General features: G+C 41.6%; 1 protein-coding gene and 1 long non-coding RNA gene across 5 annotated transcripts in view; one reads left to right on the top strand and one right to left on the bottom strand.

Annotated features, from left to right (window-relative positions):
- Nucleotides 1–12,538, top strand: part of LOC146349947 (uncharacterized) — a 33,541-nt gene extending 21,003 nt beyond the window's left edge. Inside the window, exons 2-5 of the long non-coding RNA XR_014789127.1 lie at nucleotides 4,888–5,010; nucleotides 5,501–5,584; nucleotides 6,607–6,689; nucleotides 12,090–12,538. This is a non-coding gene — a long non-coding RNA (uncharacterized LOC146349947). The remainder of the gene's footprint in view (nucleotides 1–4,887; nucleotides 5,011–5,500; nucleotides 5,585–6,606; nucleotides 6,690–12,089) is intronic.
- Nucleotides 9,181–16,350, bottom strand: part of AGPAT3 (1-acylglycerol-3-phosphate O-acyltransferase 3) — a 150,713-nt gene continuing 143,543 nt past the window's right edge. For 2 of the 4 annotated variants that reach the window (XM_084843862.1, XM_084843863.1), the window contains 2 exons: nucleotides 15,721–15,919; nucleotides 12,256–13,084 (listed from right to left, as the gene is read on the bottom strand). In XM_084843862.1, the coding sequence (XP_084699988.1) occupies nucleotides 12,996–13,084; nucleotides 15,721–15,919 (288 nt within the window). In that variant the 3' untranslated portion in view covers nucleotides 12,256–12,995. Of the gene's footprint in view, nucleotides 9,913–12,255; nucleotides 13,085–15,720; nucleotides 15,920–16,350 lie in introns of those variants that run through there. The other 2 variants (XM_084843864.1, XM_084843865.1) reach the window with 2 other exon arrangements.

Below are 16,350 nucleotides of genomic sequence, written 5' to 3'. Positions count from 1 at the left end.
AGTGTTAGGTGGAGGGCTACTTCCCCATCCATATATTTAGTATACACATTTCTACACAAAGATGCAACCCCTGAGCAAGGATTACGTCTTGTTTTTTCCCCAGTGGATTCTGCTACCAATTAAGTGTACTTAAGGGTTACAAGATGTAACATCAGGAGTTCAACATTTTTATTTATTTATAAGTTTTCCATTAAAAGTGTCCATGCCCATAGACTAACAAAATATCAAACAAAACAAACAGCATAAAGTCAGGAAAGATTGACAAAATACCAACTACAGCAGCAGTTCAAAAGCCTTGAAGAATGAAAAAAAAATGTTTTCATCTGACATCAAATACTATGCAGTGTAGCCTGGTAGAACCAGCCTTACCATTAGGCAGCATGAGAGGATTTTGAGGGCTTCTCCATGCCATGCTTTTTCTCCAGCAACTTTACCAGGGCTTCTGCTTCCATATTCTTTGCAGGATTAAGATCGCCCCTTTTCATGCACTTCTGCTTGTTTTCCCCTGGGGAGTTCCTTTATCTGCAAGCTCTGTGTGTTTCATTATACACATAGAGCCACGAGATGGTGCTGTGTTATAGCTCCACTTCCTCTTTTCACAGAGAAAATCAACTTCCTATATTTAAATAGTTCATTACCTGTGATCTTAAAAAAAAAAACAGGATAAAGGTCAGAAAGCACGGGAGAGGTCTTGGAGCTTGATGACAGCATGTAAAGGACCCGCAAACTCCTGTGAGTAACCAATCTCGATCACAGAATAAAAGCCCCATGTGGAGAAGCCCTGAGTATCATGAAAGAGCAACAGTGTTTTAGTTATATTATTTGTTGCTATTGCTGTTGCTGCTACCGTTGTTGTATTTTTACTGCCAGGAATGAGGAAAGCTGCTTCTGGGATTTTCTGCCTCCTATGCCAAAATAACTTACCCGTTTTTGGTACTATGTACCTTGACTTGGTGGGTGGGTGTCAGTTGTGGGGTCACACCACAGAGAAAGTCCTGTTCTTGAACAAAGCAGAGCAGAAGAAGAAATAGTGCAAATGGAACAAGTGGGAATACAGCTTAACATCCCTGAGGAAGGAGCTCTCCCTGAATGGAATGCACTTACAACAAAAATAAACATGCCACATGATGGACACAATATTTTTTCCTACACTTTGTATAGGAAACAAATTATGTGTAAAGAGGTTTCCAGCCACATTTATTTCCCTGGCTGAACCATCTATATATGCTACACATGAACAACTGCTTATAACTCACAGTGGAACAATTAGCAAAGAGTTAGTTGGCAAAGTTACAACATAGTTCAGTATCTCCATCTAGTGGTCTTGGCATGTAATGGTCTCTAAGTTTAAATCCTGGCAGTAGATTGTGTGTGGGAGGGAGGTTACTATTTTTTACATTTTTTCTAAAACACTTCCTAACCAAACTTTTTCTGGTCCAAAGTTCCATGATGAGTGGAAGGCCACTTGTGCAACAGATTATCCCTGTTCTCTCCTCCTGCTGCACAGGGCCAGCCCTGCCATTAGGCAGAGTGAGGCAGCCACCTCCGGCAGCAAATGGGAGTGACAGTGACAAGTCAGAGGACAGAGCTGTACATGCCATGTAGCCTGCCCTGAGCCCCTAAACTAGGCTGTTGCCCCCAGGTGCAGTGGAAGACATTGTCCCACAGCCACTGTTGATTCAGATTCAGCCGCCAACCCTGCATGTGGGATGGAAGGCAGGTTGGTGAGGAACGAAGGGACAAGGAAGCTCCATGGCGTAAGCAGCCTACCACTCACACAACTTTGGATCCTACCCAATGTCTGTAATACAGGAAGATAGAAATGAAAAAGTTTTACTGATAGTTGTGCTAATAAAAAACAGTAGGGATTCTAACAGCACAATCCTAAACATACCTATTCAGAAGCAACAGCCCCACTGGGATTTACTCTAATTGTGTTTGGGATTGCAATCTGTTTCCTCCAGATGGCTAATTTTTCCCCCAGTTTATTGTTGGTGGGCTATAATGGTGCACAAAACTAGCTATTTTTAAGTGTTTAAAGTCTTTACAACATTAAATAATAAATATTTTATTACATAATACACCATAGCAAATACAATAATTCTTATCTTGAATGCACTCTTATACATCTTGCTTTATTTCCCTTATGTTAGCTTTGATTAATAAGTTCACTGTCTCAATCCAGTAAGTCCCTCCATCAGTTACCATGGGCTGGGTTGCATGATCAAGCAGTCCACCATGTCTTATTTAAACCACAGTGGGCTGTGGTGCATGTCTGCAGCCATTTTTAATATTAGGCCACAAACCTAAAACAGCCCATGGGTTCTGGGTGGCTTGCTAACCATGCCAACAACCCACCCTTGCCAGGTTTGGCTGACACAACAACCCATGGTCACAGCTTGAATATTCCAAAGTCACCTGGCACACGCCAGCATGCACTACAATCCACCATGGCTTAAATAAGCCACGGTGGACTTCGATGATTGTGAGAACCAGTTCCACAGCTTAATGGTGGATGAGTGTTTTCCTTATTTTTATTAGTGGACTCAATAAATGGGTACCATCCTTCCTAAAATCTGTCAGTCTATGAATATCCTAGCTGTAGTTGGATCCGCTTAGCTATTGTTTCTCCATCAAAATGAACTCCCACAACTTGATCTTCCAGGCTGCAATTTATGGTTCCTTGAGTGTCTTCCAATTAGCCTTTATTTCTAGACTTGCTGCTGTCGAAAAGAATGACAACAGTTCTTGTATTTCAATAGTTTGTTGAGTTCCATGTACAATGATAATAAAGCTATAGCTTCAGAAGGTTTCAATTCTTGTTCCATGAGTTCACTAGAAGATCTAAACACCTCCTTCCAAAACTCTTGGGTTTATGGACAAACCATATATGCAAATATGTGCCGTTATTGTTTTTACATCTCCAACAAAATGTGCTTTGGATATGATTCATATAACTTAATTTTACCAGAGTGGTGTACCATTTATGCCATGTTTTAAAAATATTTTCCCTTACCCTAATAGACACAGATTTCATTGGTGCTGTGAAGCAAAATCTTAACCACTGCTCTGTGCTAATTGTATCATCCTGTATCTTCTTCCCAGGCCAATTTTGCTCCCTCTCCTGGACCATTTCCTATATAATTTAGTAGTTTGTATATAGTAGATGCCAGGCCCTTAAGTTATGAGGCCAATGTTATTACTATTTTCTCAAAGCTATTCAAAGGCTGCACAGTCTGGGCTTTTCCTTTCAGATTATTGGTAAAGTGTATCACTTTGTATATATGAAACCATTTCCTCCTGTCCCTGATAATTGTTTGCAAAGCTGTGCACCTCATTTTGGTTGCATACCCTTATATAGGTCTCTAAGTCTATAAAAGTCTTTTCCCTCCCATGTTTTAAACTGTTTAAATTTGTCGTTACTATAAAACAACAGATGGCAGAGGAAGGGGATCATAGGGGATGGGGCAGGCATCAAAATCTTTCTCCATCTTTTCCATATTTGAAGCAAATTATGTAGGAAAACATTATCTGCTCCAATAATGAATTTGAGATCTTGCCCTGAAGTGAAAGGCCTTATATTCTTTCCCTTTTTTACTGGGCATTTCCGTATTGATCCATTATTTTGTTTGATCGCTAGTTAACAAGTGTAGCCATTTTTTGATCTGGAACACATCCTAATATTTCAGTAAATTAGGAATCTCTACCCCCTTTTTCTTGCTTTCTTCATATTTAACTAAACCTGGTTTTTTTCTTGTTGAAAATAAATTTTATAAATAATGTTTGCCAGTTGTTTTGTGCACTTACAGGTATATTACTTGGTATAGTTTGGAATAAAAACAATAATTTGGGCACTAATTTTATCTTAAAAATTTCCCCAGCCATTTAACATTTAATTTAGATCATTGTTTCAATTTTGTTTTATGTCTCTGATAACTGGTTTATAATGGGAGAGAGCAATCCTATGGCCACTCTACAGCGGTTAGACAGTCATAGGATATGCTGTTATCTGGGAACCGGCCTCAGAGCCCATGCTCCAAGGTTGGTTCCCAGAGAACCGACCTCCCCCCACTTCCACGCTGCCTCAGAGGCAGCACGGAACAGCTCTGCCCTCTGCGCTCGCAAGAGGAGCGCGGAGCGGCCTGAAAGGGGCGTGGCTGGGGGGTGTTCCAGGGCGGGGAGAGCGTAGCTGCCTGTACAACACATCCTATGTGTCATACAGCGGCCTCCTTCCCTGCTCTGTGCTCCCTCGGCCGTCTAGCCGAAAAAAGCAGGGCAGGAGGCGCACGGAAGGAACAATCCCCAGGGCCAGCCTGATATTTTTCTGCCTGAGGCAAAGGACAAGATGGCTCCCCCTCTGCCTCCTTCCACACTGAAGATGATTAGCCTGGCAGTTGACTCCTCCTTCCACACTGGTGACAAAACAGCATCCTCCATCGCAACTGGGGGCAGTAGGTTAGCTTGGGGGGGCGGTTAGGGCAGGCCATGTGGCACACACAGCCCTGTCCTCCAACACCTCACTGGGACTCCGCACCCCCAACATATGACACCTGAGGTGGCCACCTCATGCTATCTACTGGTAGGGCCTTACTAAGAAACTGCCACTTTAGACTGATAAATATAAAGTGTTATTCCTTGCAAAAGATGAACAGAAAACTTGAAAGCTAGGCCTCGGCAGTTGACAGAGAAGATGAGAAATAATATTTGATAGAAAATGTATATACACAATGCAAGTGCCTGGTTTTTCAGGAGATATTGCCGAGAGCTTTGGCTATTGGGCAGTATAGAAATAAACAAATAAAAAGGAGAAATGTTTGAACTGTCCTTTTGGGGGATGGAAGTGATAACTTCCTCTTACCTTTCACTTCCTCCCCATCATCTGCTCAGGTTTTCAAGATTTTCAGTTGTCATGTAAAACCATACAGTGGCCTCTTTTTTGACTGGAAGAAGGTTAACAGGAGAAAAGTGCAAAGTTACCAGAAGGAAAAGGCTGAAGAATTGGACAAACAGGTGCGTGCGTACATGCAAAGCTGACCATAGAATGTGAACAACAAGATGCATGTAATTAGCTGAGTTTGGGGAAAATGACTAGACAAAGAAACTTCCAAAATAAGCCCCAAACTGGAGCAATAATTTAGGAATGTTGCTAGCAGGTGAAGTGGTGAGGGAGATTTTCTAAGGCAAAGGTGATGTCCTTTCCCAGTGTAAAAAGGAATTTCCAAAAGAGATAGGGCATGTCGTCAACAGACGTTTTTTCCACAATGTGCAAAGACTTGGGAAGAAGAGTATTTAAGGGCACAATCCTGTGCCTTGGGAAGTGCAGTCCAACGATCTGGATGCCACTGGGTTGAGGAAGGCTGCTATACACGCTCTCCTGGGCCAATGTAAGTTCCATTGAACTCAGGGGGGTTACTTCTGAGTAGACATACATAAGATTGCACAGTAAAGCACTATATACACATGCAAAGCATTATGAGGTGCATATTTTTCTGCTTGCCAGGGATGACTACAATCGCCTCCTTAATATGGGTGGAATTACAAAGAGAACAATGGAAATGACTGAACAGATGCAATTAAACAATGGGTGAGAACACTGTTTTGGCTTTCTATTCTCACAATGAGGTACTTCCAGTAAGAATTGCAGATCTTGAACAAATCTGATTTATTGAAATTACATTCTTTGGAATAAAGCACAGTTGTCATTTGACTAATACAAATAGAAAAAACATTGATAATGTACTTTTGGCAGCAGCTGAAAATTGCACAACATACATTATGGAAATGATCCTTGTACCAACGTAAGGTTTAGACTTCAAAACGCTATGTGGGAAAATGTCCTCTTTTTCTTAGCAAGCACCACATCTTTTCTTAGCATCACTGCAGTGATGGAGCACTTTATCCTGGAAACACTGAGATGGTTGGCCAATTTCTGATGGACCATCTAATGTCTGTTGGGATTCTTGAAATGGATGCTGGAGTAGGCTGACCTTGGTCTGATCCAGCAAGGCACTTCTTATGTTCTTTTAAGCAAGACTTGCACCCTCAGGATCACAGATTAGCTCTGCTATGACTGTTTCAAGTTGTTGTCAGCACTCTTGCTTTATAAATTTGACACACAGTGGACCACAGGGGTTGTAGTAAACATTAAGACCAGCCTACCCCAACCAGGTGTCATCCAGATCAATTGCAATACAACTCTCATAATTCCCAGCATGGCCATGCTGGCTGGAAATTATGGGAGTTGTAGTCCAACACATCTGGAGGGCACCAGGTTGGGAAGGCCAATTTGGACCATACAAAATTGAAGTCAGTCCAGTCCCTGCAGTAGGGGTACCAGGCCAATGGGGCTCCCAACATTTTAGCTGTGAGTAATGGGGAAAAGGTGAACAATTTGGTCTTGCATTACAGCATCAAAATAACATTGGCTGTATGGGCTGCTTTGGACATTACTTCATACAACACTTTCCTTCCTTCTCTGCTGGTGTCTTGAGATCATGATCTGTTCTTTGTCCACCTTGCAGAACACAGTGTTGTATAGGAGGCATTCAGAATAGCAAGACCCCAGATAAACACAGATAACTATCTCTGATTCTTTCATACACACAGAATTTCGTGTCTTCTTACACCACAATCCTATCCATGTGTACTCAGAAGGAAGTCCCACTGAATTAAATGGAGCTTACTCCCAGGTAAGTGGGTAAAGGACTGCAGCCTCAATCTTGTAGTACAGCACTAATAGTCTGATGGTTTATTTAACGTGTACCTGTTTATACTCTGAAGGTACTAAGCAATATAACAGGACAATAAAAGAATGGGGAAGCAGTAAATCCATTGTTGTCATTTTATTACCAGATATGGTCCTAAACTGCAAGGTTACAGGTCTTAAACTACATGACAATGGAAAGTGAAATTGGAGAAGATCAATCTTGAGAGGCTTGGGAAAGCAGGTTTTGTTTAGTTTTTAGCAATTTCTTAAAAGAATGAGAAAGCACAGCAGGAGTCATTTCCAGAAATAGGATGCAGGCAATATAAGGAGGCATAAATGACAGGGCCAGTGTAGTGTAGTGGTTAGAGTTAGACTAGGACTGGGCAGAAGTGGGTTCAAATCCCCACTTAACCATGAAGCTCACTATGTGAGAAGTTGCTCTCCGCTCTATCTCACAGGATTGTTGTGAGGATATAATGGTGGTGGTGGTGGTGGGAAATAACGCGCCCTGAGCTCCTTGGAGGAAGAGTGGGATAAAAAATTGAAATAATTAAAATTAAAAAATGAGAAAGGAAGTGATTTTAGATTGAGAAAGAATGGTAACAATAAATTTGAAGGGGAATTATGAGAAAGCAAAGACAGACAGTGCAAAAGTATGGATAGCTTTAAATGAAAGAAGTAAAGGCTTAAACTTGGTACAAGAGAAAGCAAGCAAAAGGGAAGAGCAAAGAACAAGTTGATGAGATCAAGGGGTTTGCAGCTTTGAGAATCGAAACAAGACAACAGAAAGGAAGGCCAACAAAGGGGCATTATGGTAATGTGGGAGACACACATGGAGGAAATGAACCAAAGTTTTTGCATTGTTTACCAGCTATGCCATAAGTAAAATCTAATAGTGCATGCTACAGAATATATGCAGTCCTCATATGATGATGCGATTTTACCTCTAAACCACTGAGCTGACAGCACTGGGGAGGGAGGGAGGGAGGGAGGGAGGGAGGAATGCAGACTCAATTCTATGCCACAGCCAGGCCTGCAAGGAAGCAATCCTGCTCCTATGTCCAAGCATACCACAAAGCCTTACTGGCTTCAGGTTGGCATATATATATTTTAACAGTATTATTTCACACAAAAAAAATTGAGCAAATATAGATGCTAAATAGTTGTAAATAATTGGCTATGGCAAGAAATGTAATGTGCCCTACACATTTCAAACTTCCGTTCTTTCTCATGAACAATTTCTTTTCAACACAGCCCCAGCTTACAACCATTGAAACCAATATTTATGCACCATTTACATACTGTAAATAAACAGACCTTCTGAACTAGGACTAATTTCCATCTGAGGAGCTTCTGTTAGTTTTTCTTGACCCTATTTTATTTGGGGGAAACCATCTAAAACTGCTAAAGGAGCTTTGTACATTGGAAGTACTATATACAAATTAAAAATAATGCCCCAGTGCAGCACATAGTTAAGGCTGATTAAAACCAACAGGATTTCTGGGCCCCTAAATTGCAGGCAACTGTAGATGGCTTGTAGCCAACAGCATAGGTCCAAAGAACTGCGTTAACTTCGTATGGCCACTGTGCTGGGGAAAGTTAGGTGTTGTCAAGGGCTCCTTGGAGGCCTCTCTCAGTCTAATCCAGTAGCCAAGTCCAGACAGAGACAAATGGATTCTTTTCAAAGCTTTATTCCTCTTTTACAACTTAACAACTCTACTGTTAGCAACTAGATATGAGCAGCAGAGTACCTATGCCTTACGTTGGAACAGTTGGTCCCCGTTTGAAAGGGAATTACTGGCAGACCCCTGAACTTAAGGACTAGGGAGAGTCCCTCCTCTTTTCCCTTGGATCCTCTGGGCGCAGCCGTTGTTTGCGCGCCAGCCGGGCACTACGCCTCCTTTCTGCGCCCTCCATTTGGTGCCGCTCTCTGCGTCGGTGTCGCGCATCCATCAAGTCTGCTTCCTGCGCTCTGTCACTCCCAGGACTGCTATCTAAGCTAGGAATGCCGGTGGGAGGAATCTCCGTCAGCTGTTGGCCCTGGGAAAGAGGAGCGCGCTCCTCTCCCAGGAGCGACTCCTCTTCCTCAGAATCAGAACTACTCTGGGATTCTATGGGCTCAGTGTCCACCCTGACAGGTGTGTTTTCTTGACCAGCAGGAACATACACTCCTCTCTCCACCCAATGCTGTGTTGCAATACCTTTTTGAAACTAGTGGAGCTTCAGAAGAATTTGTGATATGACATAGTGTGATCATGGAACCGAAAAAGTAAAACATCCCAAAGGGCATGCTCAAGCTCCTGAGTGTACCTAAAGTAGCTCTTTGGATACCAACCTATATATTTTAAACTTATATTTTAATCCTATACATCAACACAAATGGAGCACTGAAAATGGAAAGGAGGGAGAAGTGCTGTCACATTCGAACAATGATTAAAATTTAAGAATGAAGACCAAAAAGAAAAAAGAAAAGAAAGGTCATGATATATTTTGTTTATTATTGCTCTCAAAGGGCTTGGTAGTCAAATATACAAGCTATGTTCTATTAAACCAGAAGAAAATAGTGTAAGGTATAAAATCTATGCTCACTGTTCCAATCCAAACCACTTGGTATTCTTTATGAGACACACTTACTGCTATTTCCAGTAATATTTTTTCATACATACTCTGCATAATATTTTTTAAAAAAACATTTGAAGAGATAAACCAGAGTTCAAGCCAAAACAGATGAGCTGTCATGTACTATATTATGTAATGTTGTACACTTCAAAATGGACATGTCTTTCTAGAATGGCAAACCAATTAATATGTATCCTTTACTATGTTTTCAAAACAAAATATGATCAATATGTCATGATATGAAAATAAAACAGAAGGAAAACATCTGTTTTTTCTCTCCATAATGTACATGCACTACTCCCATTACCTTCAAGCAGAAGTTATCTGCACTAAGTGGAAACTGGACAACTACTTAAAAAAAAAAGATCTCTATGCTCAATCTTTTCTTCCTTGCAACCTCTTCTTTCTCAACCCCCACCCTCCCCCCACATAATTCTGTTAACATTTCTGGCCTTATCTACCAATATAGAACTCCTTGCTGACGTGTAACTGTGACACAGAGCCAAGGCGCTTCTCTACTTTGCTTATGTTATCAAGTGCCATTAAAATATATTCAACATCTTCTTCAAAAAGCAATTATACAGCATCTGTTAAAGAAAAGAAAAACAGATTTTAAAAATCCTTCCAACAAGCAAGAGGTATTTACAGAGTACTTAAAAAAAAAAAGACAATCCTGCCTGTTTCAGTCTTCCTGTTAGTAAACACAGAAAAAAGTTCCCTGTTCAGAAATAATGTTTAGAAACAAATCAAAAAGCAGAAAATACATACTGGAAAAAAAAAAAAAAAAGACAGTCATTGCTGGATTCTGCTGCCTCCTCAAGAAGCACATGTTCAACTTCCAATGATGTCAAGAAGAGTTGTCTACCCTTCCAGCCAGGGTAGATTTTTATCCCTCTCAGGAGGCAAAACTTGCCTATTCCAGGACAACGTTATGCTAGGGGAAAGATGTAGCAAAATGCATGGATACTATGGGCTGTGCCTAAAGTATTGGTATATGCATGCAGGAAAGAAATTAATGCAGTTAGGGCACAATCCTGTGCATGTTTAGACAGAAAAAAGGCCTACAACTCCCAGCATTCCCATGCTGGTAGGGGAATGGCTGGAAGTTGTAGGACTTTTTCTGTCTAAACATACATAGGATTGCACCTTTAGACCTCTTGCTGCAGTAGTCTCCCCTGCTGAAGAAAAGCAACGATTCCATTTGAAAAATGGCTAGTCTCTTCAGCGACAAGAACTGGTGCAGCAGAACACCAGGCAATGTTTCTCCTACGTGCCATTCTCTACCATGCTTGCATATTAGTTATTTTGATCATGGCCCATAAGACAACTTCAAAAACCTTTCATTTAGAAATCCCTAAGCAAACAGGCATGTGCATAAGAAAGCAAAGATAAGCAATTCCCATAAAGAATTGTCCGTGTTTCAAAGGGGCAACTTGCTAACAAACGTATTCAGAAAATTCTTAAAATCAGCTCCTGCAAGTGCGGAATAAAAGTTAGTGTCAACAGTTACATGTTGAAAGTAAAATATTACACATTTACCCGTGACTATGAGAGAGAGAGAGAAACAAACAAACAAACAAACAACCAGTGATTTAATACAATGTTAAAAATTAATATTCAAATAAGAACATGTGCGTTAACATTACGTCGGAAGAAGCAATAGGGTTTAATTCTGCATTGGGTTCTATTTATTTATAGAGCTTAATTGAGTGGGGGGTTTTAATGCAAAGCTGATGGCAAAATTTGGTCCCAGCACTGGAAGAAGATACATGCCACGCCCACACACTTACAAATTCCCCTGTTTTAAACATATGCATATATCAATCCACAAAGCTTTGTTAAGGACAGCTGCATCAAAATAGCCTCTACAAGGAGGTTGCCTCCTCATGGCTAACCATTTACTTACAACACCCATTACATGGAGACACCTGGGATTCCCATATAAATCTACATGTGGTTGGTTTGCAGGCCACTTCAAATAAATGGCTTTCCAAAGAGAAGGAAGCTTGATGCCCTGTGACTGAATGCGGCCATCACCAGAAGGCTGCGTAGCTCCTACCAGTGTTCTTTAGAGCCAGAGATGGTAAAAAAAACACACCAGAACATATAGACTGGGTTTGCACAATCGCCATGGCTGATCGTGGCTTATTTAAACCATGATGAGCAATAGCACCCATGGGCACCATCCTGAAAATTCAAGCCACAATTGTGGGTTTTCATGCCATCTGAACCCAGTGGGGTGGGTTGTGCGAGGGTTAAATAACCCTCACATAACCCTAAAACAGGCCATTGGCTCTGTGAGGGTTGTTTAACCTTCATACAACCCACCCCCACTGGCATCGGATGACTCAAGTTGTAATCACAGCTTGAATATTCAAAATGGCTGCTGCCACATGCCGCAGCCCACTGTGGCTTAAATAAGTCACGGTGGGCTCTTTGATCGTGCCAACAGCCCCAATGGTAGCTCTGATGTGCAGCAGAAAATACAAAAAGGGCTGAACCACTGGGTGTTTGGATACTAAAAGACTTTTAAAAACCTTCAGCGTGACTGTTGTTTTACATGGCAATCTACTGTAACATAGGCAACTGACATCCCAGCTCCTAACATATTTAATTTGAAGAAAGTTCTTCTGATTTCAAGGCAACACTTTCAAGTGTGCATCCTTAAGGTTACAGCCCTAGAGGTGCAGCATTTCTCCACTCTGTACCAAGCCCCCAAATACCTACTTCTTTAAAGAGTTTTTAAATACAAGTTCTTTTCCAGGCTCCTGTGCTGGTTTATGCTGTTTTTCACAAGAAGCCATGCAGGAGATTCTGAGCAGAATGGACCCTTGAAGAAACTCGTGAGACCAGGATACTGAGCAGCCCCAGTCACATAGGTTCACATGTCAGGGTCATCATGTAATTTTTTTCTTTTCTTTTTTTTTTTTAAAGAAAGAAATAGTAAGTCCAATATCTACGTAGGAAACTAAGCTAAGCATGTTCCAATTTTAAATGGGACAGCATAAGGGAAAGAGGTGGGGAAAAAAGGCTTGGAATTGTGTTCATGCTAGTAACATCTGGTTGAATGTATGTGCTTATCAGTGAGGTACTGCTGCCATTAAAATGCCATTGTCTTGTGGAAGTTAATAAATATTAAAATAAAAATAAAATATCTGCAAGGATGAAGTAGCTTTTCCAAGTGGCTTCCTCCCCAAGGAACAGCTATAAATTAACTGGAGGTTGTATTTTGCTGCAATGCATGCTGCCTTAGCTTAAAAAAAAGATGCTAAGAATAAGAAAGTATTAAATTAGTTTTAGCAAGAAGGAACATTCAGTAGCTCTTCTTGCAAAGCAGCTGTTGTAGTCTTGAAAGACAAACCAGTTATCTGAAGATGCATGTAGCTCTACCCATTAGCTCCCCCTCCCACCCACAACAAAGCCAAAAAAAAAAAAGCTTGTTTTTTAGCCCAGATTTTTCTCCCAATACAATGAATACAGGGATTCTTAGGCAGGTAAGTAGTCAATTGTTTCCTCTTCTCTTGAATCTTCCAATTTCTTCAGTCTTGGCTCAAGTATTATTAGTTATCAGTTAATAAGAAAAAAAGATAAGTTTTCTAAGTGTCTTTCTTTCAATGAAGTTAATTTGATACCATAGTCTTGTTATATGTTCAGAACTGCATCTGTAAAATTACTTCTTTTTCTTGAACTCTTGGTTGCCGTAGCTGGAGCCCTTTTCTATTTCCGTTACTCCTATCAGTCTACGAACTCCAAAGGAAGCTTTAAAAATAGAAAGAGAAGAGACTATTGAGTTACACCAGAAGTTACTCACTATTTAGCAAAGTAGCAAGAAATGTGTATATGCATACAATATACACACACTCCATGGATACGGCTGTGTATATATACTGTGCTTAAAAATATACTTAAATTCTGCACCAAGAAAAATTAAATTCTGGAAACTATATGAATTATGAAACTGTGTGTGTATATTGCACACAAACCCACATGGAGTTATTTTGCATAATGTATTCTGCTTCAGCTAGCCATTAGGACAGGGGTGGGCAATATGTGTCCCTCCAGATGTTGGGCTGTAACTCCCATCATCCCTGACCATTGGCCATACTAGGGTTGATGGGAATTGGAGTCCAACAACATCTGGAAGGCCATAGGTTCCCCCCCGCATTAGGAGGAGGAAGACATTCGGAAGGCCCAGCTACTACCATAGGTTCCCCCCCGCATTAGGAGGAGGAAGACATTTGGAAGTCCTACTCACCACCACACACAGCCACCACTTAAGAGATTTTACGAGGCGTTGCCGGACAGTTTTAAACCTATCTGCTCAGCCAACAGCGGCTAGAATGAGAGCCAAGTCTCTCGGGGCATTGAATTCTGCATCACCAAATTCTGCAGCTGCACAGAACTGTGGAATATGCCCAACCCTATTTGTATAGATACACACACATGCAGAGACCAACCACCTAAGAAGACTCAAACAGGTCAAAGGGCCAGAAGTGGGAATAAGGGGAATGCTTTCTATTGCCCTTAGTATGTGCCTGTTCTGAGCTCTGGTTGATGGAAACACCACTACCTGACTGTAAGTACCAGTGGAAATTTTTGTGTCATTAGCAGAAGCCTAGCTGCATCTTTCCTTTCTCCTGCCAGGTCCAACCCTTCTCCCATTCCATGTGCCTTCTGCAGTACACCTTTGCACTCCTTTAGCTTCTCCAATGAGGACTCGTTCAGGTGAGATAAACTGAAGTACTTCCCACAGTCCTAAGATATTGACGGAACAGGGCCAACAGCTGCACAAACGCACGTCACCTTGTCTCCAGCTCTTACAAAATGATTATAAGCAGCATATGAAAGCTAACACTGCAACATACTGAACACTGTACTACAGTGAATTTAAAGACTTTAAAAAGTGGAAGGGAAAGGGGTCTCAACACAAAATCAAAATGGCTACTCTGAAGTTGTTAACACCAGAGGCTAAAATGTCGGTGATACAAATAACCGGTTTGTTTTGTTGTTATGCCACAGTCCAGCCCAAGAAGAAGTGCATTAAGCCTATTTATTTCAGTGGGCTTAATTATGCTTAACTCTGGGCCTAAAACAGGGGTGGGTCATTCTTTAGGCTTGCAGAGTCTATGCTATTTTTTTACTAGAATGCTGAGATCCAGCAACCAGAGCCAGGTGCAAAAGTGACAGCCTTAGAATTAAAGAATTCTGAGGCCAGGAATTTGTACTGAGTATTAGAACTGAATAGAGCTCACGGTCCTTCCACAAGAGGACTTGCCCTCTTGGTTACCCCAAACATTCCTCATTTCAGCAGTATAACTTGGGTGTATGTGTGTGCGTGTCATTTTGTTGTTGCTATTTTTAAACAATTGGGAGTCAGAAATCTTTGCTAAACTACTGCAAATCACCCAGAAATCTACTGGTACATCCAGATCCACCTTCTGCCTACCCCTGGCCTAAACAATTAGCAGCAGCATAAGAGTTAGCACAAAAGAAAAAATGTATAGAAGAGTCTATAGGATGCAGGGGCTAATGTGTTAGGTTTGTCCAGAGGACACATTAATGGATGAAGTACCTTCTCATTGGGCTATTGTGAAGGTCAAATGAAATTTATATTGTAACTTACCCTGAGCTCTTGGGGACAGATTGGGAAAGAAAGTCTGGGAGAGCAATCCTGTGGCCCCAGGACAGAGTCTGGGGGGCCATAGGATACTTCGGATTCCTAGATCCAAGGCCAGAGACAGTGCTCTGACCTCGGACCCGGGAGTCCAAGCTCCCCAGCCCCTCCCCCTCCTCACAGCTGGTGCAGAGAGAACCATGCCAGCTGCCTTTACAAGCTTGCAAACACAAGCTCAGAGAGGAGGGAAGGGGGGTGCTTCTGTGGGCAGGCAAGGGAGGAAACTGGGGCGGCCAGCTTAAGAAGAATCCTTCAGCTGCCCCAGCCTCCCTCCTGCTCTGCAGAGCCTCAACTAGAAGGGCAAAATCACCCATCTAGTGAAAATGCAGGGTGAGAGGAACATGGAGCTGATGATCACCTCCGTGCTCCTCCTGCCCTGCTTAGGATGGCCATCTCCATGTTCAGAGGCTTATGGCCATCCCCATAGGATTGTGCCCTAAATAAATAATAAAACAGATTCTGAATACATTTCTCAAAGTGCTAATCATCAGCTCTAGCAATCACTGTGTTCCAGTGCAGGCAGGCAGGCAGGCAGAACCAATAGATGATAGATAGACAGACAGACAGTGTTTAACCAACATCATTCTACACCCCCACCCTACAACAGAGCCGATTAACTGAGAAAATGATACTGGCGCCTGGCTGCATCACAGGATTCTCATGCACACATCTCAATTCAGTGCCCCATGGGAAGACTAAACATTTTCTTCAGTTTTCTCACCTGCTCCAACAAAGCCCAGGAATGCTAGAATCAGAAGAGGTGATCCGCTTGCAAAAATTCCAAAACCAAATTTGAAAAGAGGAGACAGGAGAATGGTTGCCCAGAAGAGAAAGTTGAGGAGAGTCCATGGTCTTCTGGGAGGTTTGAATTGCTGCCCAGGAAATATACCCTCTTGATTATACTTCTCTTGTAAAGCATCCTAGAAAAGCAAAAGAAATGCATAGGATTGTATTCAAATTATTCAAAGCCTGTAGATTTTAATAATGTCACAGAGGCAGGCCTGTGTGACCCACTACTACTGGTTGCTGTTGGAGAAATTTGTATTTTCTGATTCATCATGAATATTTAAAAAACAAAAACAACATTTAGAGAAGCTCGCCCCTGCTATACTCTTGTACCTTCTCCTGTATGCCATTGTTTTTGTAGATCTTGTACTGTTTTTCCAATACCACTGAGAAAGGACATCAACTATAGAAATCATAGCAGCAAAATGCAGTATGTGGACCAGCTAAGGAAAAATAGAGAATAACCCAAGTGGCAAGGTGTACAGTATCTCCCAATTTCACATACTACATTATTCACATAAACACAGTCAGCGCTTGATCAACTGAAACTGCTATTAATTCCATC

This window comes from Heloderma suspectum, chromosome 3 (genome assembly GCF_057233095.1).
Source record: "Heloderma suspectum isolate Gila_16-S chromosome 3, 16-S_ref, whole genome shotgun sequence".
NCBI lineage: Eukaryota > Metazoa > Chordata > Lepidosauria > Squamata > Helodermatidae > Heloderma > Heloderma suspectum.
The sequence above is the reverse complement of the archived record's forward strand: the minus strand, read 5'-3'. Positions and strand labels throughout refer to the sequence as shown.